We start from the raw sequence: 25483 nt of genomic DNA, 5'->3' as shown, positions 1-25483 counted from the left end.
TAATCATAATAAAAACTAATAGGGTAGACCAAGTTTGTGTTTTTTTTTCAGAATGGGAGTATTGAATTTTAACATGCCCATGCCTCCTCCCCTGGAAAGAAAAACAGATAATTAACATTGTGTTTAAAGTTAAAATATTTTTAAGAACAGTCTGTTGACTTTTGCATTAGGAAAGCAGTTAAATGCCAATTGTCACCTGTTTTCACCCCTTTTCATTCTGTGCAGCATGTGGCACTATTAGACTCCCTCTTTTCCCTAGAAAAGAAGAGGGTATAAGTGGAAATGTATCAAGATAATTTGAGGGACCATCTTTTGCAGGAACACATCCTGTGAAACTGTTTTTCTGATTTTATGTCCTTCATATATGGGATACAGAAAGGACAAATGCTATTTATACTATTCATGCTATGTATGGAAAGCATATATATGTGGCTACTAGGTGAGCTTTTCCACAGACTATGGTGAAAGTATGAGTGTCAAGCAGATGTTACAGAGTCTTATATTTCCTTCCCTGCATCTGCCTTAAAGCATTTGGCAAAAGTAGCCTGCCTTCTGCATAAAGATCAGCAAGCTGAATTTCAGCAGCACTTAGTGCTTACTTTTAGGATTTAAGAATCCATATGGAAAAGTCCACAGCATTATAATTGAAGGCGTAGGCTCATGGTGTAGGTTTAGGAGTACTAACAGAGATTCTTAAGGAGGCTTGAATAACTGCATTGTCTAGGCATTTCCATTCATGTTTTCTTCATGTCATGATGTTTTCCTCAAATTTTCATAGCTTCTGGGCCATAGGAACTGCTTGGAATATCACATAAAACTTTCAGGACCTAGGAACTGCTGCTCTCACAGCATACTCAGTAAGGCTATTTCAAACATATCAAACTGCTCTCTGTACTTTTCATTGGCTTCTCATAGCACAACTCGGATTTAATTTGGCACTTACATTAAAGGTGCTTAATGACCTCACCATAGATTGTCTGAAAACAATCTAGAATGCCGAGTAAAGACTAATGCTTGCAACATCAATCCTCTAGTGTAAGGTGGTTTTCTGCAGTAAAGTTATCAATGTCAGTGAAAACATTGTTTTGATGGCCAGCCTAAAACTTTGAAATGAGCTCTCTTTGGAACTCCCATGTTTAAGTGCATTGCTTTAACTTCACAAGCCTAGTTTTCATTCCATCATTTTTTCCCCCTGGAGGAAAAGAAAAAAAACAACCATGAGAAGGACATTAGTTAATGTATTGCTGGAAAGATGGATGGGTTGTAACACCAAGTTCTGTGTTAGCTGGGGCAGATGCTATGCTGTAAATACCCTGGTGTGGAAAAACTACTGGTGGTTATTTTAAATTTTAATCCATCTTTGTTATATGATTCTTAATGATGTCTAGTCTTTAAAAATGAATTATTGAATATGAGTAGTCAGTTGGTAAGCACCAACTTAACTTTCTGTCCTCTTATTTTTTAATGCCTTCTCACTTTAGGTTCCTTCCTATTATACATCTGCTATGTGTCTTTTAGGACACACCTAAATTCATTATGTCATCTATCTGGAAATTAGTTAGCCCATTAGTCACCATACTGATCATTACTGACTCATTTTTTATCCCTCCTTCTCTGCCTGTATCTGCTTGTTATCTCTGATTGTATACATATATTTTGAACTGCTTGGGAGAGAAATTACCTTTTTTTTTTTTAATAAATCAGTAACTAGCTTAGTGGTATTCTGATCCATGTCTTTGGATTCTAAGAGTTATAACAGCCTGAATCATAGTATTAGGTTACACAAGTGACTGCCTGTCCATGGCTGTCCATGGAAAGTAAAAGTTTCTGTATATGGTTGTTGCTTTCACACAGCAAGGAGGACAATAGGGCCATGTGAGTTAGACTCCGCAGATGATTAAAAATTCGGGGTGTTACCATGGTAGTAGAAATATACATTGAAAAACCTGAATGCAAGGAAATACTTTCAATTTTTCTGTGAATAAATATGAAAGGAACATATTTATGAATACAAATTAGTTACTTCCCCCTCAGAATTTATCACAACCGGTGTGTGTGTGCACTAGAATTAGTGAAGTTGGTAGAGAAGCCTCCAGAGAATCTTTGCTGCAGGAAGTGGTGAAGGTGATTCAGTAAATGGCACTTCCACATCTGAGTCAGAGCTGAACCATAGTCTCAGCATGATGTTAAGAGTGGCTCAATATGCTGCTGCAGAGCTCTATTTTGAATGAGACATAAAGCTCAACATCCTGTTTGTTAACAGTTCTTAAAGACCCAGTGACAATTTCTGGTCTATTAATGCTGACTTCTTGGCCATATGTAAATTCAGGTTGTTACTTGTTTCATTCTTTTTTAGTTCATTGTTTTCTTCCTTTTCTCCTTACTCTTTGCTTTTACAAAAAAAAAATGGCTTTGACATCAGAGTAACAGGGCAAAGAGAAGTACATATTATTTATAAAGCTCTACATTATGTAGTATTTTTCTCAGAAGTATAGTATCATTATCATTATTGTTACAAAGCTGCAGGACATTCCAGGAACCCTTTGAGTTTATTACATTAGCCCAGGATTACACTTTACAATTGTTCTATGATATGTCATCTTTATGATTAAAATAAACAGAAACTCCCAAACCACAAGCTCTTCTTTAAAGTACTTCAGCCTTTCATATGGTGAGTGTTCACATTCAAAATTACATGGTGGAATGTTTGTATGAAATTTTAGTGTTTTACTTCCTTCTCTTTCACATTGAGACTTTTTAATATAAAGATAATAAAAAATAGAAATAGAAATGTATTATACAAGCTATAAGAAGAACATTATTTATTCTTCAGGAATATAAGTTGGCACTTCTACAGTGCTATGGAAGATATCTTCAACAGTTCATTTCTGTAAACCTTGATGATATTACAGATGATGTACATCAATTTAAATCCACCTTTTTTCCACATGGTTTCAGAGACAGAAAAGCAGCTCTTACGGTAGGTTGTTTGCTTGTTTGGGGGGGGGGGGGGGTTGGTCTGAGACATTCATAGATTCAAAATAAGTAGCCTATTTTATCCTCCACAGATGTACTCTATACTAATTAATATTAACTAATCTTCAGTAGTTTGTTGATATGGATTGTATTGACAGCTATATGTATGGTATGAACGACCAGAGTTGGTGCATGTTTTTAGGGGGATTTAAGTGTTTACACTTTTGTGGCATAAGCCAACTACTTTCAACTTAATGTTAAAAAGACAACTCTTTCTAACCGTTTTGTTCTCTAACTGTTTACAGCAGTTTTTGCTCTGAAACAGTTGCTGTTAACCGCTCTTAGAATCAGGATATGGGCAAAATTTGATAGGTGTCCTGCAATTGCAGAAATTTCTGTATGGTGTGATCCAAGAACAGGGCAGAGTACAAGAGAATTAAATATTGTACTACAATTTGGACCATAAATCTGCAAAAATACAGCATATAAAAAAAGCTCATGACATAATAAAAAGTGTCATTGCGTTACTATCAATAGCTTATTTGCTCACTATGAACAAAGAGGCAGAACTATTCAGTAATAGTTTGGTAGTGCTCTAAGCTCTGTGAAGCTGAGTAACCTCAACAGTATGTTGGCATTCTTTTGTGTTAATTGCCTATCAAGGTATGGGCTTGCAATTTGTCATTTGTTATCCATGAAGGAAAGTGTTTCAGTAGGTATAGTCTGTATGTTAGATTTTACCTTAAGCAATTCTTTGCTGAGAAGCTGTACTTTCAGTATGGGGTGATTATTTCAAAATAAGCTAATGTAAATTATTCTGTGATCAAAAACAACAAAAAGAAACTGTAGGGATCTCCTCTGTATTGAGCTAATCACATTCATATTCCTCTAGTCAGAGTTACATTGTAATTAGGTGTTTAGTGAGGAGAAAAAAGAAGTTTCCTTAAAAGCTAGAAGCAGATGTCATGTTAGAAGAGATACTCTTTTATATTATTTTTTTTTTCAAACATAGTTCAGCATCCTAGAGAGAATATGATCAAAGACTGTGTTAATCCATTTTATTTTTTATATGTTTAATAAATATTTTTATATAAATTTGTATAAATATATAAATACATTTAATAAGTACATTTGAAGTTCCAGAGATGGTTTCTTCTGTTTTCTGTTTGTCTAGACCTTGAGTCAGTCCTAGTGCCAGATGTTATCTATACTAAAATGCCTGTTCTATCACTTGGCCTTGAGACACTGAGATATCCTTAATTTTTTTGGTATGGAATCTAGTTTGACAATAATCTCTACAACTGGAAGTTGATAATGATAATATGCCAAATGATTACATTTAAAGGCAGGTTTCTGCGACTATCTTTTGATTTTTAATCAAAAGGAAAAATCAAAGTAGGTTGTTCCAAGACTTGAAATTTCCAGTTTCAGTGAATTTACTGCAAAAAAGAATATAATTTCAAGTATTATCAGGTTAGTAGTTTTTTGAGATGTTGATAGGTACTGACTGGCTATGTCCCATTTAGATCTTTTTACCACATATTGGTTTGCTTACATGATACTGCACTCCAGGCAAGGCTGAGATCGTGTTATGTTAGGTATTACAAGGAAAAGAAGGAAGAATGCATCTGTAGAGGAGAAAAGCAATGGATGAGAGTGAGAAATAAAGTATCTGTGATACAGATGGAGAAGTGCAGAGAAGACTTGCCTTAGTTTACAGTAGGCATCTATAGAGAAGCTAAGAATTAAAGTCAGATTCTTTGAATATCAATTTAACGCCTCACTTACAGTTTCTGCCTGTGGCCCTTTCAACCACCCTAGTGCACTAGGTTTATTTGCATCCTGTGACGCTGTGGAAACTGACTCAGGCTAATGGTACAGCAATCTTAAAGCTTTAGCACTTTCTCCATATTTCAATGCTCCTTTCAATGTTAAGCTGGTTTTTTGTTGTTGGTTTTTGTTTGGTTGGTTTCCTGTATACTTGATCTTTTTGTATTCACCAATTTGTTGTACTTCGCTGATGTGAAACTGGTATGTGCATGTATTTGAACTATGTAGATTAATGTTATGTATGTTTCCATGTATTTTAGTTCCATGCTTTGCAAGAGAGAAATGTTTGCATTTATCAGATGGTTTGCAGCAGTGACAGAAATCTCCAGAATCAAGAGTCCCTGAAGACTTGCTTCAATGTCTTGTCCTCAATAAGACTCGTTATGCAAGTGGCTCTACCTCAGGAAAATTTGTGTTGGCTAATCTACAATGGTACCACAAGCTTTCCATTTACATTCCTTTGCTAAGCAAATTTGTGGAGGGAAACTTTATTCTTTAAGGTCAACCTAAAGGTCATGAATAAATCTCTAGCTACTCTTCGATCACAGTAGGGATTTTTACAATTATGGGGTTTTTTTTTTAAATAAGGGACTTTTAAATTGAAGTTTTCACATCGTAAGCCTTTTTCAGGTGAACTGTTGAAAAAGTAACAGCTTTTTCATCATTGCTGTGGTTAGAATGTAGTAATAACATGAAATCTAAGAGCATAATGACGGCATTTTCTGAATGAACCTTGAGTAGAAAAACCCCAGACCCTCAGGATTTTGTTATCAATAAAATGTTTGTATTAATGAATTTGTTTTGTGTTGAAAAGAGGATTTCAGATCTAAAAGTACAAAATGATTGTCTGACATCTTCATTTTTTTAAAATGAGCTTTAAAGCTAGAGTTAATAATAGAACTTTTTAAAAATACCCCTTGACATACAAGAATTTGAATCTCTGTAGATGATTTTAGTGTGGCTTTAAATGCTTGAATTAGAAAAAAAAAAAAGGGGGGGGGGGGAAGGGAACTTCCAGGAACTAGATACACAGCTTTTTTTTTTTTTAATATATTTTTCTGATACTGCTTTGAAAGGCAATGTTATTTAGTCAAAATCTGCTGTTATTGATTTGTTATGCTATGGTCAATTGCTGCAATATAACTTGAAGAGATGATGTGTTCTTAATTTAATGTTGGAAACTTTACTTTCTCCAAGCTATAATTGGTCAAAGTTCTTATCTGTCTGTTTTGCTGAGACTGCTGTTGCCCTCAGTCGCTACTTTTGAGGTGTGGCTTTTGTTTGTCTGTTTCCATGGGAGAAGAATTAAAATCAAAACATACTCTCCTGCCATTCCTAAGTCCCACTACCTGTGTGTGGAACAGGTCTCTGTACCAAGCCTAGCCAATAATCTAATCTAATTAGAAGTAGGCAATCACTCAAATTTTCCCCAGTTCCTGCATATTTTTCTGTAATTTCTGGCAACAGATTTAGTGACTCACTGCACATTTGACTGATAAAATCTTCCTAATGCTTGCTCCATTCTTGCTTATTGGGATAATAGCACTCTTCTAGCTATGGCAGTTGACATTATTGTGCCTCTTGCTGCCACCGGTGTCTCTTTCTGAGAGATTACCCCATTACCCCCCACCTTGAGCTGCAATGTCTTTTATACTTCTGGGGCTGATTTTTGAAAAGGAATTTTGTGACATAGCCTAAATTAAAAATTTTTCTGACAGGATTTTATTTGTAAGTCACTTTGATGTTCTTGAAAAGTATTCACAATCAATTTTCTTCATTTCACTTACCATACTTAATATCACATAATGGTGGTGTTGTCTGTCAGGACTGTGCCATGACAGACGTAAAAGAATCATGTGAGGTAAGGTCTGTGAAGAGAGGTAATATTTTTTTTTTTAACAAGAGCCTGGCATTTGGATATAAAAATAAGACTTTTCTCTCTATCATTTACTTAAAAAAATGATACAGTGCATGTTTAAGATTTCATTATTTAATTATACTACTTCATTGTGTAGGTACTTTTTAAGCTAATATCATCCAAGACTTTAATGCCTTCATCTTCTCTAATTTAAAAGTCATTACTAAAAAATAGTTTGGTTTTTAGCCTCTGGAAATAACAACCCAGATACTAAAAAAAAAATCAGTTTGTTAGCAGAACGATTTCGTGTAGGATTATAGAATTTACCTAGGTTTTATTGATTTTGATTTACTTTTGCAGGTACTGTTCAGATTTACACCATATGCAGACATTTGATGATGATAGGTCAATCTGCTAAGGTATGGAAAAATAAAATGCGCCTGTATTTTGCATAACACTGTACCATTTTTCTATGTCATTGTCATTGTCACTAGTAGCATTTCATTGGCTGCAAAATGGCTGCTTTCTAAGCCCTCATGCCTTCATGACTGTTCCTTTCTCAGCTGTGGAATGGAGTCCAGCATAATATCTTGCTGAGATGGGATATGTTTCAGTGTTCTGTATCAAGTCTGGAGAATTGGTCTTTTGTTTCTTAAAATGTGGAAATGTACTGACACCTGGTGGCTAGATTTTTAATTGTAAATACTTGATAAAAATGACCTTTCCTTTCCCCCCTCCCCCCCCCCTTTTTTTTAACTGAGTGTAATTTTTGTTTGTCTTAGCTGTACTTTCTTCTCCTAAAACTTGAACATAGTGTGACTAGGCCTTAATGTAGTATATTTTCTTATCTGTTATTATATTAGTCTTTCATTGAGCCGGAAAGGTTTTTTTTCCCTTTGAATGTATTATATTGAAATCAGAAGTGATTTAACACCTCCTTTTATGTATTCAGGTTTTTGCTATACATGAAACAGGTGGATCGATTGTAGGTATTTCAGATTCTTCAAATTAGGACAAAAAGAAAATCTGTATGTTGACTTAATTTAGGATTAAGGAGGATTGCAAGAGAAATGCTTTGTAGTCAATAAAACATGTTTAAATTAATACAATTTCTGTGATTTTTTTTTCTCTGTCTTTTAATTTGTCCCACCAGGTGAGATATGTCTTTTTCTGTCCTTTGGTAATAGGAAATGTGTTTTTATAGGTTAATATGATTCAGTTTGAAACTGGATTTCTTCAATACAGGTCTTGGAATACTTAGTGTGGGCCAGTGTATGTATGGAATCATCCATTCCGCTCTTATCTGTGCATTATTTGACATGGAGAACCACCCTATATACTGCAGTTTCTCAGTGTTATTTTGATTGTCAAGATGGCATCAATGGAGAGGTATCCTGATTTACCATACATAGCATTTCAGATGCAATCAAATGGGAAATTAATATTTATTTAAATATTTGTGCTTATTATCATATAATATGAATTTAGAGTTCTGCCCATGTTCCGAAATTTAACTGCATAGTGAAGGTGTGTTTCCACATGTAAATGAGTAATCATTTCAAAGTTAAATACAACAGCACTCTACAATATAATCATACTCATAGATTTCTAGCATTAAGTAGTGGCCAGCCCTCATGCATACATACGAAAGGTATTTTGCGGAGGTTTTCTTTTTCAGTTGCTGTTCATGACCTGGCTTTCACTACAGCAATTTTCAGCTGTCTGAATTCAAGACTGAGATGATTCTAAAATTAAATACCAGCATACAGAATATGAAAATAGAGTTGTTTGGGTTTTTTTTCCCTAACACTTTGGACAGATATTTGCTCGGCGTGGTCTCATTAAAATTGATGAACTGAAGAAATTGGAAGTTACCAGTTCTTCCCTGGCAAATTCAGAGACAAGCAAGATTTTTAGAGAGGCCACTGTAAAGGTATCATTCTTCATTATAAACAGGTAGAGTAGTTAAAATCTATATGAGCAGAACACGTAACACAGTTATTTACTTCTTCATTTATGTCAGATGTCAGTAATGATATTCAAGAGAGCAGTATATGAACCCAGAAGAAAGCAAAAAACTGACTTTCGACCTAAGTTAAGAGTTACTCTGAAACAAACACACAAGGTAAGTCTAACATTTTGTATAATTATCTCTGTGTTTACTATTTGCATTGATGAATATGTGTTATCATTTTGCTTAATACACATGATGCTATTCACAAGGAGAAAGTTTTACTCTTTCAATTTCATAGTTAACATAATTTGTTGTGGAAATTCAGGACAAACTAGAAAAGAGGGAACATGTAGTAATTACTACTTTAGAAAATACTGTTTTTTTCCTAGCTTTTCAACCATAATTAGCAACTATATTAGCAGTAAAAATAAGAGAAATTTTATTCGAATTCTTACCAAGTGTGTGCAGTCCTAAGTTTATCCTGCTCTGCTAAATTACTGTGTAGATAAAGGGGTGCTGTGAAAAAAAGCTACCACGTTTTTAAAGTTTTTTGTGCTTATGTTGGGGAATTCTCTTAAGCCTTGAGAGACTTTTTTTGAAGACTACTTTTCTGCAAGTTACTATGAATTAGAGAAAGGCATCTAGGATATGAAGTAGACCTTTAAGGAAGTAATGAATTTCCTCAAATTTCACTCTTGTATTCTTTACAGCCCACATGAAAAAAAAAAAGAAAAAAGAAAAAATCTATTGGGATAAGAATTATAAATAAGCAAAGAAAATGCTTTTTGTGGTTATACTGTCCCTTTTTTCGGTCAGCATGCAAGCTTTAATATATCAAACTCTAGGTGTTAAGTTTATCTTTATGCCATTATGCTAATGTGTGGGTTTGTAATGGTTTTGCATGTTACTTAGATTGTGTGATCCATTTTTGGTTATAGGTTTACAGGTCTTTTGGATTCAAGACCCTTCCTGGATTCAGGACTGTAAAGATGGAATAGAAAGTTCTCATTTTATATTATTGTGCCAAAGGGGATGCTTCTGTCTGAGAGGCTGTGCCCTTTGTGGGCAGATGGGCAGAAAGTTGTTCTGCTTTCCTACTATTTGCAAATGTGACTTAAATAAATTTAATTCCTGCAGTTTTCTGTAGGAAGCTGGCAGAGAGAAGTGACTGAAAGTTCTAATCAGCAAGCTCCCAAACCCACACTCTTTCACTGAGTAACATTGCCTCCTGACTGGGATGCTTTGCACCCATGCAAGCAAAAGATTGTGATCTCTTTGTGACACTATCTTGTCATAAAAAGCATTATTCTGTGGAATGCTGTTAGCTGATGGTGATATAACTATAGATAGATTGGTTTTATGTAGTAAATTATTTTATTTTGCAAACAATACATTATGAAGAATTACTGAGTTGCAGTATCATAGGTCTAAAGATGCTGTTCTGGAAGTCATTTAGTCCAGCTTATGATTTGAAACATGACTTTTACCAAGATAGATCAAACAATCTTCATAACCTTGAGTGAAGGAGCTTCCCTTATCAGTCCAGATAACCTTTTCCAGTACCGCTCTACCATCCCAATTCACATACTTTTCCCATTGCCCAATCTGTAAGTCATTCCTAGTGCTTTCGGAGTCATCTAGTTCAGTGGAAAGTGTGGCCATTATTCCCTGTTATATACTATCTCTTTCTACTCAGAAGTGTTTGGCTTCTTTACCAAGTCTTTTTCAAGTAGTTGTGGGTAACTATTAAGTCACCCATGAGCCTTCTCTTTGCCAGCTAAGGCTTCCTCAACCTATTCTTTTAGATTTTATGCCCCTAATCATTTTGGTATCTCCATGGATCTCCATGGGACCCTGTTTCTTGGCATCCCTGTTACACAGAGAAGCCCAAAAGCAGGCAAAGTACTCTAGGTGGATCTTCATGAGTTCCAAGTAAGCGAAGAAAATAACTCCTCAGTGTACTGTACACTTCTCCTAGTGCAACCCATTCTGCACTTTGAGTTCTTCGTGACAAGACACTGCTGGCTCAACTTTAACAACCAGGTCTTTTTTTGGCAGTGCTGGTACTCTGAAAGTTGATTTCCACTGTGTACAGTTGCATTCCTCCCCAGCTGCAGAGCTTGGCACTTCTCCCAGTAGAACTACTTCCTCAAGTTTCACAAAATCTCCTTTGAAAGAATTTCCATTATTCTTTAATTCTTATGATGTAGATACAGATCCATTACATATATACCTTATAATACAATGGCAAAATTGAGGAATCTCTGCATTTTTTGAGATACAAAAGGAAATGATACTACAAAGTGATATCTTTGCAACAGTTTATCTGATGCTAGAACAGACTCAGACATTCAGAGCCCAAGGAATAGGTTAAATCTGGGGGGTGGGGGGGTAGGGGTGTCTGTTCATAATTATTGAATTTGTTTATAAAATACTTTGTAAAAACATGTACTGCACTAGGTACAGTAAAAGACAATTTTAAATAAGAATGATGTATTTTCTGTCTTAAATAATTGTTTAATATTGATACCACTTTATATAATTATTTCTTTGTCATTAGTCTATATTATTTTGTTTTTTTTAAAAGAAAATTGTCTGTATTAGAATGACTTAACAGAAGCATCTGAGATTGCTTACTTGAACTGCTTATGATTAATAGTAAAATTACATTGAAGTTATATCAATATGTTGCAGATGTGATGTGACTGTATTGAACACTTCTGTTACAGAAGTTATTCACCAAAGCTTTTTAAAAGATTATCTGAAACTTTGTTTTCAAATCATTGACTTGAATTGCAATTAATATTACACAGCTGTGTGGACACCACAACTGATCCATTCCAAACCTCACTTACTGGAAATTTCTCATTATCCAAGACAGAGCCCAAACTTCAACATGCTCAAGTATGTGTGATATGCACATACAAAGTTCCAGCCAGCTTTCTCTAGGTCAGTTGATTCTGGAAGAGTCAACGTAAGTCTTCTGAAAGATAATCAGCTAAAAGTCTTGCTGAACATTTAGGACATTAGGAACTCAGCTTTCAAATAGGGTGCTTGTTCATCAGGCACCCCTCCTGTTACGAGGAACCTATGTATGTCACATAGCAGGATCAGATTTCCAGAAGCTTGAAGAATCTTCAGTAATTGATATTGTTCTGCAGTGTCTCTGACTTTCTGACAAAGCTGAATGCCTAAAGTTAACAACAAATTGTTTGAAATTATACTGTTCATACCTCCCCTGAAGTCTTTTACTTCTAAAATGTGCTACAACAGTTTTCATTACCTTATTTAAGAAGGAACCATATTAAATTGTCATATTTGTTTCTGCATGCCTTTTGCAGTTTTAACAAGATTCCTTGAATGATGTAAAATCTGAATGCACTGGTTTAATAATTATTTCAGAATATTTTGTAGGCTTAGTAAGTGTTAAGTAAGTGCAAATATATAGGACATTTACTTTTGCCTAATGTTTTGACTTTCAAAACAATTTCCTTTTTTAATTATAGAACATGTCCAATGTAGTATAAAAGGTAGAACAGTTATATTTAGAGCTCAGTCCAGCATGTTGCAGAGCACATTATGCATAGACTAGCAAAGAGCTAGACAAGCTCTTCCTTGTCTTCTAGTATGTATGCAGTAGAATTTTTGTATTTAAATCACCTTGAAAATGGAAATAAGCTAGTCTATTTAGCTTGTTTGCTTTCACTTTGAGGTTCTTCAGCATCGATACAATGTTTGTTTTCTAAACATGAAAAGAAAATGTTCATACAAAAATATTTTTAGTAATAAATTAATTCTGTAATTAATGTAATTAAATTCATGTAATTCTGTCTTTAACGAGGGTATTTAAACAAAATCTGCAATCTGTGCTTAGCCTGTCCTGGATCATATGTGACGTATATTGCCTTCTGCTTGCATACATCTGATTACTAGATTGGGCTCATAAAACAAAAATCTGCAGTGTGGGGGGAAAAGATATATTGAATACAATGACACAAAATATTTTTTTAAAAAGTATAGTTTACATTGAAATTTTCTAGTCTGCAAACATCATTATGAAGATTTATTTAGAAAAATCTTGAAAATTTGTTTTTAAGCTATTTTGCTAGGAAAGTGAGCATCACAGAATCACAGAATGGCTGGGGTTGGAAGGGAAGTCTGGAGGTCACCTGGTCCAACCCCTCTGTTAAAGCAGGGCCACGTGGAGCCAGTTGTCCAGCATTGCCTCCAGTTGGCTTCTGAATATCTCCAAGGATGGAGACTTCACAACCTTTCTGGGTACCCTCTGCCAGTGCTCGGTCACCCTCAAAGTGAAAAAATGTTTCCTGCTCTTTAAAAGGAACCTCAAACATTTCAGTTTGTGCCCATTGCCTCTGGTCTTGCCACTGGTCCCCACTGGAAAGAGCTTGTCTCTGTCTTCTTTGTGCACACCTTCCTGGTATTTATATTATATTTATTATTATATATTATTATATATTATTATAATATACATTGATTAAATCCCCCTGAGCCTTGTCTTCTCCAAGTTGAACAGTCCCAGCTCTCAGCCTTTCCTCATAGGATAGATTCTCTCTGGTTCCTTAAACATCTTCAAGGCCTTTTGCTTTACTCTCTTCAGTATGTCCAGGTCTCTCTTGTGCTGGGGGCCCCAGAACTGGGCACAGTAGTTGAGGTGTGGCCTCACCAGTAGAGGGGAAGGATCCCCTCCCTTGACCTGCTAGCGATACTTTGCGTAATGCACGCCAGGCTACTGTCAGCCTTACTACAAAAGCACATTGCTGGTTTATGTTCAATCTGCTGTTCACCAGGACCTCTAAGACTTTTTCTACCAAGCTGCTTTCCATCTGGGTACTGGTCCTCGTGCAGGTACTGGTGCATGGGTTTGTTCTTTCCCAGGTGCAGGACTTTGTGTTTCTCCTTACTGAATGACATGCGGCTCCTATCAACCTGTTGAGGTCCCTTTGGTTGGCAGAATGATCTTCTGCTATATCAGCCACTCTTCACAGTTTTCTTTCATCTGCAAACTTGCTGAGGGCTATGGAGACACTGTCAAAGGCCTTACTGAAATGTAGGTAAACAACATTCACTGTTTCGCCAAGTCTACCAGGCAGGTGATTTCAACATGGAAGTGTATCAAGCAGGTCAAGTATGACTTTCCCTTAGTGAATCCATGCTACCTACTTCTGAGTTTTGTTGTCCTTCATGTGCATCAGAATGGTTTCCAGGATAAGCTGCTTCATCAGTATACAATATTAACTATCTTTTGTGTTTTATTTTACTCCCAGCAGAAATAATTCTTCTTTCTTTAGAAAAGATAGATAGTTATATAACTATATATAACTATATATATAGTTATATTAATGATGCTTACTTATATAGAAGTTATTTGAAAACAAAAATAACCTGTTAGCTTTTATACTCTAAATGCTGTCAGATATTGAATAGATCAGTCTTTTTTCATCAGGTACATATCTGAGGTTGCCTATAAGTGTTAATTTGGAAGCTAAAGTAAGGGATGCAGAAAGAAGGAGATTGCCAAATTTTTGTTTAGTTAAATGTGCCTAGCAACTGATCTAAAGTGTTTTTATTTAGGAAAGTGCCAAATAAAGTGAAATGTTGATGGATTATGAGCAACATTTTAAGTGCTGTATCTCTGACTTACTTGATGTCAGCTGCTGGTTTGATGACCACGTAAACAGAGCACTGAAATAGAATTTTAAAATATTTTCTTATATAGATCGTTGATTTCTTAGCTGTCAATAGTGCAAATATATTTGTGTGTTTTGCTTTGTATTTTTATGTTATGTTGTTTGAGATGTGCGAGTGGAGGAATATGAGAGTGCTTTGTTTGTGCTGCAGTGCTGAGCATCCCAATCTTTCTCTGATTTTCTGTGAAGTGTGTAGAATGTAGCTCTTTGTGGCCAAGTCTGTGTCATTATAAGGAGAGATCTAGGTGGCTTTATGCAACATGGCCTTAATACTCTCACTCACATTTTCTGCGGAATTGTTATCTAAGTAAAATGTCATGCAGCACTGCATCTGGTTGCTATGAAATTAAGGCATTTCTTAAGTACTGGACCCACTCAGCATGAGTCTTTGCTGTGCCTTTGAAGAATGAATTTCATAACAACAATATGTTTTACAGTGTATTATTTTCTGTTTTAAATGTGTACTTACTTTCTGGTGACAAACTGTTTTGAAAGAAGTCTTGCTCTATTGTAACTCAGTTGAGATAATACAAGCCTTACATTACCTTTTCTTACTTAGTTGTCACGGCCTCGCACTACAACTGAACAGCTGCTGACAGAAATGTTTGATGGTGTTGCAGCTCAGTTCCTTGCTATCCTCGAAGCTCTGTCTGATAGTAGCAGGGGTGTGTGTCACCCTGTTCCACCTCTTCCAGATGAAACTGAAATTCATGAAGTCATTACAGAGCTTTTTTTTGCAGGCCTGGAAATCCTCTCAGGTAATGGCATAAGAAAGCTAAAAGGGTGTAAAGTGTTTTGGTGAGGAGTCCAGACTTCCATTTTGTTTATTTTTTTTCTTTGGTATAAAATAAAGAACTTGCCTAAAGGCATGTATTTAATTTTTGACAGTAACACCTGCTAAAAGCAGGCAATCTTTCTTATCCTCACAAAATTTAAGATAAAAATCTGGATTGATCTCTGTCATCTATTATAGCAGTAAAAAATCTATACTAAGTTTTTCCTATCTTTCCTGAATACAATGGAATTAACTTTCTTTATAGCAGCCCACACAGTGCTGTGCATTGCATTTGTGTCTCAAACAGCATTGATAACCCACCAGGGTTTTGGCTATGCTGAGCTGTGCCTCTCAAACCCTCCTCCCTGCAAAGGTGAGTACACTGGGTTGTGCATGAGGCTGGGAAAAGACACAGCCAGTACAGTTTACCTGAATTCACCAAATGGGTATTCCATACTATATGACATTATGCTCACCAATAAAACCTGGGGCTAAGGGGGAGGTTGGGGGAGGACTTTAGTGGTTATGGTGTTTGTCTTCCCAAGCAACTGCTAGACATCCTGAGTACTTGCTTTCCAGGAAGGGGCTGGGCTTCCAGTATCGGAAGGGGGCCTACAGGGATGCTGGCGAGGGACTATTCATTAGGGACTGTAGTGATAGGGCAAGGGGTTGAAACTTAAACAGCAGAGGTTTAGATTGGATATAAGGAAGATATTCTTTACTGTTAGGGTTGTGAGGTACTGGAATGGGTTGCCCAGGGAGGTAGTGAATGCTCCATCCCTGGCAGTGTTCAAGGCCAGGTTGGATGAAGCCTTGGGTGATATGGTTTAGTGTGAGGTGTCCCGGCCCATGGCAGGGGGGTTGGAACTAGATGATCTTAAGGTCTTTTCCAACCCTAACTATTCTATGATTCTATGATACTTGTCTACCTATAGGAAATAGTGAATAAATTTGTTTTTCTGCTTTGCTTGCACAGTTTTGGCTTTACGTATTAAATTGTCCTTATCTGAATCTTTTCCACCTTTTTTATCCTCCTATCCTGTTGAGGAGGGGGAGTAAGAGAGCAGCTAGGAGGGAGTCTGAAAGCCAGGCAAGGTCAACATACCATGGTGCATGGTGTTTCATGTTGGGTTTTTCCCCCCCCCCCCAAAAAAAAATCACCCAAAGTTATATTTCCAAACTTGAGAAAAACACTGGACATAGTGATTCCTTCTAACTTTTTTTTTACTCAGCTCTGGACTGAATATAGCCATAGGTACAGGGATATTTTGTTGATAAAAGAATATATAGAGACTAATTGTATTTTCTTGATATGATTACTGGCTAATTTCAATCTAACAGATTAAATACAGTATAAACTGATTTAATGATGTCTAAATTAAAGGTGGAGTGATCGGTACTGGTGTTCAAGGAAGTAATTTTGGTATAATTAATGCATCATCAACCCTTCTGCAGTTGATACTAACAGGTAAACCAGCTTTGAATTGCTAATGGATTCTGCACCTAATGATGCAAATGCTTAGTGAGCAGAGTTAATTTTCATGTTAGGATCAGTTCTGTGCATAAACACACTGCAAAATGTTGTCCTCTTTGCGTAAGATATGCCTGTTTATGTATATAATGTTAAGACATTCGAAACGGATTATGTGCAGGTGTCATGATTTTCTTGACACAAATATTTTTTAAGTAACATATAGTAATATATGGACATTGTAATCACATAGTGCTCAGCATAGCAGTTCATATAGAAATGTTAATTCCCCTAAACAATCATTCAAAGGCCAAATTCTGTGATGATGTCTTGGTACATTTTATGGAAAAGAAGTGGGATGCAGTAAACAGAAGGACTGTTGTGAGCTTGTTGAGATCCTTGGACTGATCATTATGCTGCTTTGGAAAATAAGAGCTGCCCCTTACTAAGTTAATGCTGCTAATGTCTGTTAGCCAAGTGACAATGTGCCCAGGTGATATGACAATGACTGTGGCATATTCTTAGGGATGCAGAACCCTGATGAATATATTAGCTAGGACACATGCTTAGAGTTCCAAGGACCAGGAGATCTCTTTTATGCCTTACCGTGGCTTGGACAAACTTAAAGAGTAAGAAAATAGACTCCCTATGTGTACATGCACTTTTTCTGATACAGTAATGAGAATGCTCACCTGTCTCCCAAGAAATTGTTAATTTTTCTGTGCATCTTTTTAAAACTATATTTTTGGTAAGAAGGGTCATTATGGGGTGATAGCCAAGCTTAAGCTCTTCCTGCAACAGAAAGAACTAGACCTTGATGTTCTCTATACAGGTACATTAATATCAATAATTGTACAACCTCTTTTGAATGTAGCAGGACATTGCAGATACATCATTAAAGCATAGATATTGCAGCAAAATAATAATGCTGTTGTATCTTGTAGGGCTATTCAAACATCCTTCAAAATTATGCTGACTGTTCAAGAACAAGTGGAGTTTCATCTTTGTATTTATCAATACCCAAACTATTAAATTAAATTAAATTAAATGAAACTCAAGAGTGTATATATTTATATATATATATATATATATATATATAAACCCAGATAAAATATTTTTGTCATCACTACAGGAGAAAATGGTGTGTCTGGAGATGCTGCTGTGAAATTCATAAAACTGGCTTATAGATACGAAAAATGGGACGTGTTTGCTTCTGCTATTGAATTTGTTCTTAATTTTCTTCAGGTAATATGGAGCTTTTTAGACATTCCTTATGTAGTCTTTTCCTACCAGGGTAAGGAAGAGTATTCAAAGTACATATATTTAATACAAATTTCTACTGGATTTTTTTGTTGGTTTTTTTTTGGGGGGGGGGAAGTTTGTGGGTTGTTTTATTTTTCTCCTTTTCAATTAGGCTCAAGATGATCCAACATGGAAGAAAGCTGAAATGGAGCTCAAACTTCTTACACTAATGCAATCTTTACGATTTCCAAGAAAATTTAAGCATGGTTTTTCTGTTAGTGAAGGTAATACCATAGAAGCTAAGATGTCTGATGGTTCTGAAAAGAAGCAGACATTTATGGGTGAGTGTTGTTCAGCTGTGTTTGCATTTTAGATATTTTTGTTGCAAGAAATTTTGTTTATTATTTACTAACCATGTAATTTTTTGTATGCAGTATTCTATGACAAAAAAAAACCAACAAACAACTGCCACTATTGAATTCTCTCCAATTTTATTCTGCCAAAGCCTGACTTCATACCATTTCCTTCAAGTATGAAAATGCATGATGTATGTTAAACATACATCGAGTTATATGCAAAGATGTAAAATGAATGGATGTTTTCAGACAGGTTTTCAGGAAAAAAGTGAAATAAACATTTTGACTTCCATTTGTATGTTCTTACACTTCATTCATGTAAAATTTCTTTATATTGAAGCAAGAAAAACTTTTTAAAACAACTGTAGTTTATGACATTCCAAAACCGTGCAAATATCTCAAAATCTTTGTTTCCAAAAGTAGAAATGCACACTTTTCACAAACGTGAATAAGCTTGGGAATATCTGTCCTGTTTGTATTTACTGTTTCTTAGACCATATTATCTGCTGGCATAAATTTGTAAGTCATGTTTTCAAGCATAGGTTTGTAAATAGAAATAACATCTTACGTTTCCTTTCTTACTTTTTTAATAAACAGTGAGTATAGGGGGTTCCTTAAAGCCTGGAGAGCCTTCTCATGATCTTATCACTTTGGCAACGACCCTATTTTCCTGTGTTTCCACATCTAAGCAGGTAATAACAGAATTAGAGACATTTCTTCTTAATGAATCACTTAATCTGTAATGAATACATATAATCAAAGACCAAAGGAACCAGTTGCATGGTTAACAAATTGCAAGAGTATGAAAAATGAAAAAAAAAAAGTTATGAAATTCAATCAATTTGTGGTTTTGCTTTTGTTTTAAAATAGTAATTTCAATAGGTTTTTTTTAATCAGTACAATGTAATCAGGCTACTTTAAAAATGCTTAAGAAAGATTAAATCTCTTTGGAAGACCATAGGGCTAATTACACATTTCAACTAATCAAGCAGAGGTTAAATTTCTTTAAGTATATTAGGAGGGCAAATATGCTCATCTGTAGAAAACACTTCTGCAATATTTGTAGAAATGGGAGCACTTACCCTGAGGAATGATAAGTTTTTACAGAGCAGTATGCCACCACTTTAAGGTAAATTCTCACTGCAAACAAACAAGCAAGCAGTAGCAACAACAAAACCATAGAGAGTGGGAATTTTTGTCCTGAAGTCTCTTCTAAGGAATAATCCCATTATATGCCTCATGGTTTATTCTCAGAGTAACCACTTTTAGCTTACTTGCTCAAACTGAGATTTTCCTTAATTTCTACTATGAGGGGGAAAAAATGCAGTACAATGTCTCCTCTAACATTTATATTAAAATACTTTGTGCCCTAAAAGACTATTGATTTTTTTCCTTAGTGTCGTGCTTTAAGCCCAGGCTGTAAATCAGAACCACGCATCCCTCATGCTCACTGCCCCCTCACCCCTTTCTTCCCCCCTTACCCTGGTCCAAGAGGGATAGGGAGAAGAATCGAAAGAATGTAACTACCACGAGTTGAGATAAGAACAATACAGTAACTAAGGTATAACACAAACCACTACTGCTGCCACCAATAATAATGATAATGGAAATAACAAGGGAATAGAAAACAATAACACCCGCTGATACCAAGCCTGACCGAGCAGTGAGCCAGCCCTTCCAGGGTGGCTCCCAGTTACATCCCGGGCATGATGTGCTGTGGTATAGAATACCTCTTTAGCTAATTTGAGTCAGGTGTCCTGTCTCTGCTTCCTCCCGGCTTCCCCTCCTCCCTGGCAGAGCATGAGACTCAGAAAGTCCTTGATCAGACTAAACATTTGAGCAGTAACTAAAAACACTGGTGTTATCAGCAGTGTTCTCAGGCTGAAAGTCAAAAAACACAGCACTGCACCAGCTACTAAAGAGAAAAAAATGACTGCTACTGCTGAACCCAGGACACTTAGAAAAAAAACAATTCTGCTAACATGTTGTATGTCTTAACTGCAAATTCTTTTTATATAATTTGAATATTACCCCAGTGTATAACTGGGGCACACATATTTTTAACTGTACCATATTATTTTTAGTCAAAATAGCTTGCCTGTGAGGTAGTTATACCTTTAGATAGACTGATTTCTCATTATTTTTACATGACCACTGTATCATGGTGGCAGGTTACCTAGATTTGAACTCTCCTAATTCTACACTTTTTCACAAATATCCATGGTATCTAATCTGTCCAGGGAAGAAAGATAAATTCTCCCCTTTGTAACAGAGAATTCACTGATTGTGATGTTAGATGATATAGCTGAGGGAATTAACAGCTTGCTGCCACCAAATGAGTGGCAAAAGCCATCTTGATTTTCTTTTTCTTCAGTGTTTTTCTCACCCACTTCTCAATAACAATGTTGCTGAAATCTTACACTCATACACACACTAGTGAGGATATAGCAGGCTTGAGTTTCATTCCACCTGAGATACTAGTCCAAATCTGATATGAATGGTGTTAAAATGTGCACTGATCCTTGATCTCCCTTGAGAATGTATTTAACAAAGTGCAGAAAGACACTATTGCCTTTTAAAATGTGTTAATTGCCAGGTTAATTGAATAGAGTTTTGAATTTGTTAATTATTCTCTTCACACGGTACAGATGTGTTTTAGCATTTTTCAGTTGTTAGATACTCCACTCCAATGTTTTCTCTAGTTTTTTTTAAGTTGTTCATCACTGCTCCTTTGTTGGAGATGCACCAATCACTCATGGAAGTACTCCCTATGTGCAAAATGAAACCTCCTAATTTAGATCTTCTTCTCCAAATATTTAAATACTGTAATAAAAGAAATACTATAATGAAAAGAATGAACCTGTTAAATTACATTACTTAGTTTCCCCAGAAAGTATTGACTATTATAACATTTCACAGACAGTTAATTTGCTTGTCTCTCCCATGTAATTTTAATCTCACTGCATTTCTTGTCTGTGTTACTTTTAATAAAAAAAAAATTAAAAATATCCACTCTTAAACCCACTTGCATTGTTGGGAGAAGAAAAGCTTGTGTAATCTACCAGAAATTACATCTTAAAAAATATTTCTTAAGCTCTCAAAATGTTGTCACCCCTAATAAGAAAGTTTAATATGATAATAGTTTATTTACTTTGAAACACTTTGAAATTGTTTCTGTACTAAGTGTTTTTAGACCGTTTACGTACATTCTTCTTGCTACAATTACACTGTTTTTTTCTTTCCAGAATATCCAGCCTGATGAAGAAATACTTGTTGATGTAATAATGTTTTTGTGGCAGCAGTGTAAATCAGGACTTGAGCAAATAAAAACAAGTGGAAATGACTACTTGAAATATATCTACAAATACAAAGCTTACCAAGTACTCCTTTGTTATAATCTATTTCTCTTAATATGAGTGCATTCTGTTACAGTAAAGTGAAGGTAAAATGTTGCTATACAGTCTAAATACATTTTCTCATGGTAAAATGTGGTAAATCTTCTTTACTGGAAATATAAATTGCATGTACACTTTGAACACAGTGTTTCCATATGCCAGTATCAAAACAGCTCTTAGCCTTTTCCCAATAAAGTCACCCATTCCCTGTCTGTGGGACTATGGTGGAAAGAAGCTAAAATAGAGAAAGCATTCAGGCATGACCTAAAAAGAAGCATTTGTTGTGTTGTGGTGAAAATACCAATATATTTTGAGAAAGTACCCTAGACTAGTTGAACAAAGTGAAAAAACCTTACAGCCAAAGAGAAGGGAGATGGGGTATAGTATATGGTGCACTGGATAGAGCCACAGCCTTACTTGAACTTTTCCCGAGTCTGAGAGTCTCTTGGGGAAATGCAGTCTTCTGAAAGATAATTTACACAAGTTTCTCTGGGCTGCCAGTTTATGTGGTCCTGATCACTATTGTAAAATTGTTCAGAGATTCATCAGAAGGTAGCATACAGTTTCTTTCCTCTATGTATGCAACAGGAGCAATCAGGTCTCTTTCATACCGTTTAAGTAGGATGATACAGGCATAAATCAAAAGCAAATTATCAAATCTGTTAGAAGGCTTTCTACACTATGACAAGGTATAAAAGCTGTGCCCATAGGACACAATAATAAATAATAAAAACTAATATTATAAAATTTAAAAAGTCTGCTGTCTCCAGAAATAGGGCTTTGGAACAGCATGAACTCAGCATTTTGGTCTAGTGGCATTCAAAAAAAGAAGCCAAATCCAAGAAAGGAGTTATGTTCATGTTTATGAATCTTTTTAAACAATTTTGAATGCAGAACCCTATCTACCTCTGTAATATATAAATCTCTTCCAAAAATTTGTTTTAACTCTGTCTTGCTTTTTTTATTTCCTTTTATTTTCTTTCCCTCATTTTTAGTGGGTTCATATACTCTGGATAATAAATGAAGTAATTCAAAAGAGCAGCATAGCAAACACTAATGTTGTTATGCTTGCAGAGGTAACCTTGCATCTAACTGCAATATTGGAAAACATAGCTGATTCTGCAAGTAAATCTAAGACAAAAGCAGGTAAAGCTTTCAATAAAGATTTTGTTGTCTCTCACAAATGACTTTCAAGACTGGAATTTTGACAAATGTACATATTCAAAAGTTATTGTAAAGAGATTGTTGAGAATGGTATAATAATTTTTTTGTATATGCAATTTCATCCATAATCAGAGCTAAAAAAAGCTGGTTTTCAAAGGCTTTATGCCCTATTCTCTTGCATTTCCAGTTCTACTGAAGTAACTCCATTTTGAATCACATCTCTTATGAACCCACCCTCCTCAGGTTTTCTATATGTCTCTTAGTCCCTTCAGAGTAGCCTTAGATCACTCATGTGTTCTTTAAAAATTGGCTGGGTAGAAGGCAGTATGTGCTTTGACTCATTTGGAGCATTCACGTGCTGGTTGACTGGTGGTAGGCTAAACAGAAGAGGGAAATACTGAGGTCATGCTGAAGCTTTGCTTTTATTGGGTCATTAATTTGCATCACTTATCCTCACAAGTCTTGATTTTTGTATAGGAATTCAGTTGTCTTTGAAATTTAACTTGGCTGTCATTATTATGATTTAATGTAATTACAATCGCATTTAAACAAATTTAAACCCAAAAGCTGACCAATATGAATATTTAGACTTATAAAAGTTCTATGTTGATGTAGATGTAGATGGAATATGAATAATAACTCTCATGAAAGTTTTACGGTAACTAGAGAGTAGATTTTAAGGACCCTTTTAGAGTGTATCTGGAAAGAGAAGAGAATGAAAATGCCTTTTGCTCATTTGAAAGTTAGAAAATATTAGCATGTTATTATTCTTCATAAAGTTAGAGTAGGTATTGTTTTCTGTGATGTTATGAAAACCATTCAGTTCTGATGGAAATTGGATGAATCCTCAGTGTAGCATCACTGCAATTAAATTATTTTTCATTCAGGGTAAATATGTCTTTTTGGAGGAAAAAAGCTGAATAGATAGGAGCCACTGGTCAAAACATGGTGATAAATAGCCAATCAAGCACATATTCATGCTGAGAAGAGTCTTTTTACTGAATCATAGAATCATAGGATAGTTAGGGTTGGAAAGGACCTAAAGATCATCTAGTTCCAACCCCCAAATGGATGAATACTGACTGCATAAAAATTTTCTTATTTATGAGAAAGAGACAATGAACAAGCAGAAATAAACAGGCAAAAGTGGCACAAGGAGTACAAGAATTGGTTGTCCATCTGAGAGGGCAAAAATCAATTTATTTCAGCAAAGCAATAAAATTTTGACAGGCTAGTGAGCTGTAAGCAAGAACAAAGAAACTGCTTCCTCTATTTGGGCTGCTTCCTCTTGTTTTGGAAAGGAAAACAACTCTGGATGCACTCCTTATAATAAAAAATAATTTAAACAATAAAAATGAATGTTAAAAGGATGATAATATCTTTTCAAGGACTATTAAATTGAAATATATATTATATATTTTGAAATTCTCACATAAGTTAAATTAGCATTGAAACCACTGTGAAATAGATAGCAATAGATTTGAATTGATTTAAAAATGGAAAGTTAGTATGAATGCTACAACAATGTGAGGAGCTACAAAATTAGTCCAAGTTTCATTGGCTTGGATATAATATTACTGTGAAATATAGGGTACATTTAAAAATACTACATTATTGGATAATCACATAGTGAATTAGTATAATCATATATATGTAGCTATCATGTTTAAACTCTGAAAAGATTTTTGGAAACAATATCATTATCTCTCTTAGTCAAGTACTGAAGAACAGAATTATTGCCAGACTCTTAAGCTAGTAGCAGTGCTAATTAAATCATACTAATATTGTTTGAATATTTTTCTTTTTCACTTTTCGATTTTTCTTCCTATAAATAAGGAAAAAGAAATGCCTCTCTCTTGCAAGGTGAAACCTGTGATATGCCTGAAATACTGATGGTAATGTCTAATTCATTTATATTAATACAATGTTTCTGAATAGCATAAGAACTTATTTCTGCTCTGTATTTAGTTTTATACAGCTGAGTTTCACACCATCATGCCAGTGCAGAGGGAAAAAACAAAGATAATTTTTTTTTCAAATGAAATAAAATCTGAAAATTTTCCTGTAATCTTTTTCAGTAGTCTGTGATATGGAAAAAGCTTACTTTGAAACTTTTTGTTTACAGCATCATCATGCTGATTTCTACTTTACACTCTTTTTTTTATACCCATGTATAGTATAAGCTTTAAATGGTTTAATTGTACATTTTTTTAAAGATCATGTAAACTTTAATCCCAATGGTAATAGAAATAGTTCCAACAATAACAACACTGATAATAATAATAATAATAGAAAGCAAGAACAACAACAAAAAAAACACTCAGAAAACACAAGTGGTGCACAATGCAATTGCTCACCACACCATGACTGATACTCAGCTTGACCCAGGCAGTGACTGATCCTTTCCCTGTAACTCCCCCCAGTTTATACACTAGGCATGACATGCTGTGGTATGGAATACCCCTTTGGCTAGTTTGGGTCAGGTGTCCTGTCTCTGCTTCCTCCTGGCTTCCCATGCTCCTTCTCACTGGCAAAGCATCAAACTCAAAAGTCCTTGGTCGGAGGAAGCATTATTGAGCAACAACTTTAACAGTGGTGTGTTATCAGCATTGTTCTCAGACTGAAGCCGAAGCACAGCACTGCACCAGATATTGGGAAGGAGAAAAATAACTGTTACAGCTGGAGGCAGGACACCCTGTCTTAATGTTTACACAAATGTAGAATCTTTAATTCAGCAATATTCTACTTAAATGT

At 35.3% G+C, this 25483-nt stretch overlaps 1 protein-coding gene across 1 annotated transcript in view; it reads left to right on the top strand.

Annotated features, from left to right (window-relative positions):
- Positions 1-25483, top strand: part of CFAP54 (cilia and flagella associated protein 54) — a 117545-nt gene that overhangs the window by 7087 nt on the left and 84975 nt on the right. Inside the window, exons 3-16 of the mRNA XM_031043727.2 lie at positions 2834-2980; positions 5067-5238; positions 7025-7083; positions 7910-8053; positions 8484-8597; positions 8688-8789; positions 14886-15084; positions 16486-16569; positions 17705-17817; positions 17987-18155; positions 18768-18862; positions 21416-21550; positions 22561-22711; positions 24566-24624. Of these exons, the coding sequence (XP_030899587.2) occupies positions 2834-2980; positions 5067-5238; positions 7025-7083; positions 7910-8053; positions 8484-8597; positions 8688-8789; positions 14886-15084; positions 16486-16569; positions 17705-17817; positions 17987-18155; positions 18768-18862; positions 21416-21550; positions 22561-22711; positions 24566-24624 (1743 nt within the window). The remainder of the gene's footprint in view (positions 1-2833; positions 2981-5066; positions 5239-7024; positions 7084-7909; positions 8054-8483; positions 8598-8687; positions 8790-14885; positions 15085-16485; positions 16570-17704; positions 17818-17986; positions 18156-18767; positions 18863-21415; positions 21551-22560; positions 22712-24565; positions 24625-25483) is intronic.

The sequence above is a fragment of the Melopsittacus undulatus genome, chromosome 5, assembly GCF_012275295.1.
Source record: "Melopsittacus undulatus isolate bMelUnd1 chromosome 5, bMelUnd1.mat.Z, whole genome shotgun sequence".
Taxonomy (NCBI): domain Eukaryota; kingdom Metazoa; phylum Chordata; class Aves; order Psittaciformes; family Psittaculidae; genus Melopsittacus; species Melopsittacus undulatus.
This window is presented reverse-complemented; position numbering and strand designations above follow the sequence as displayed.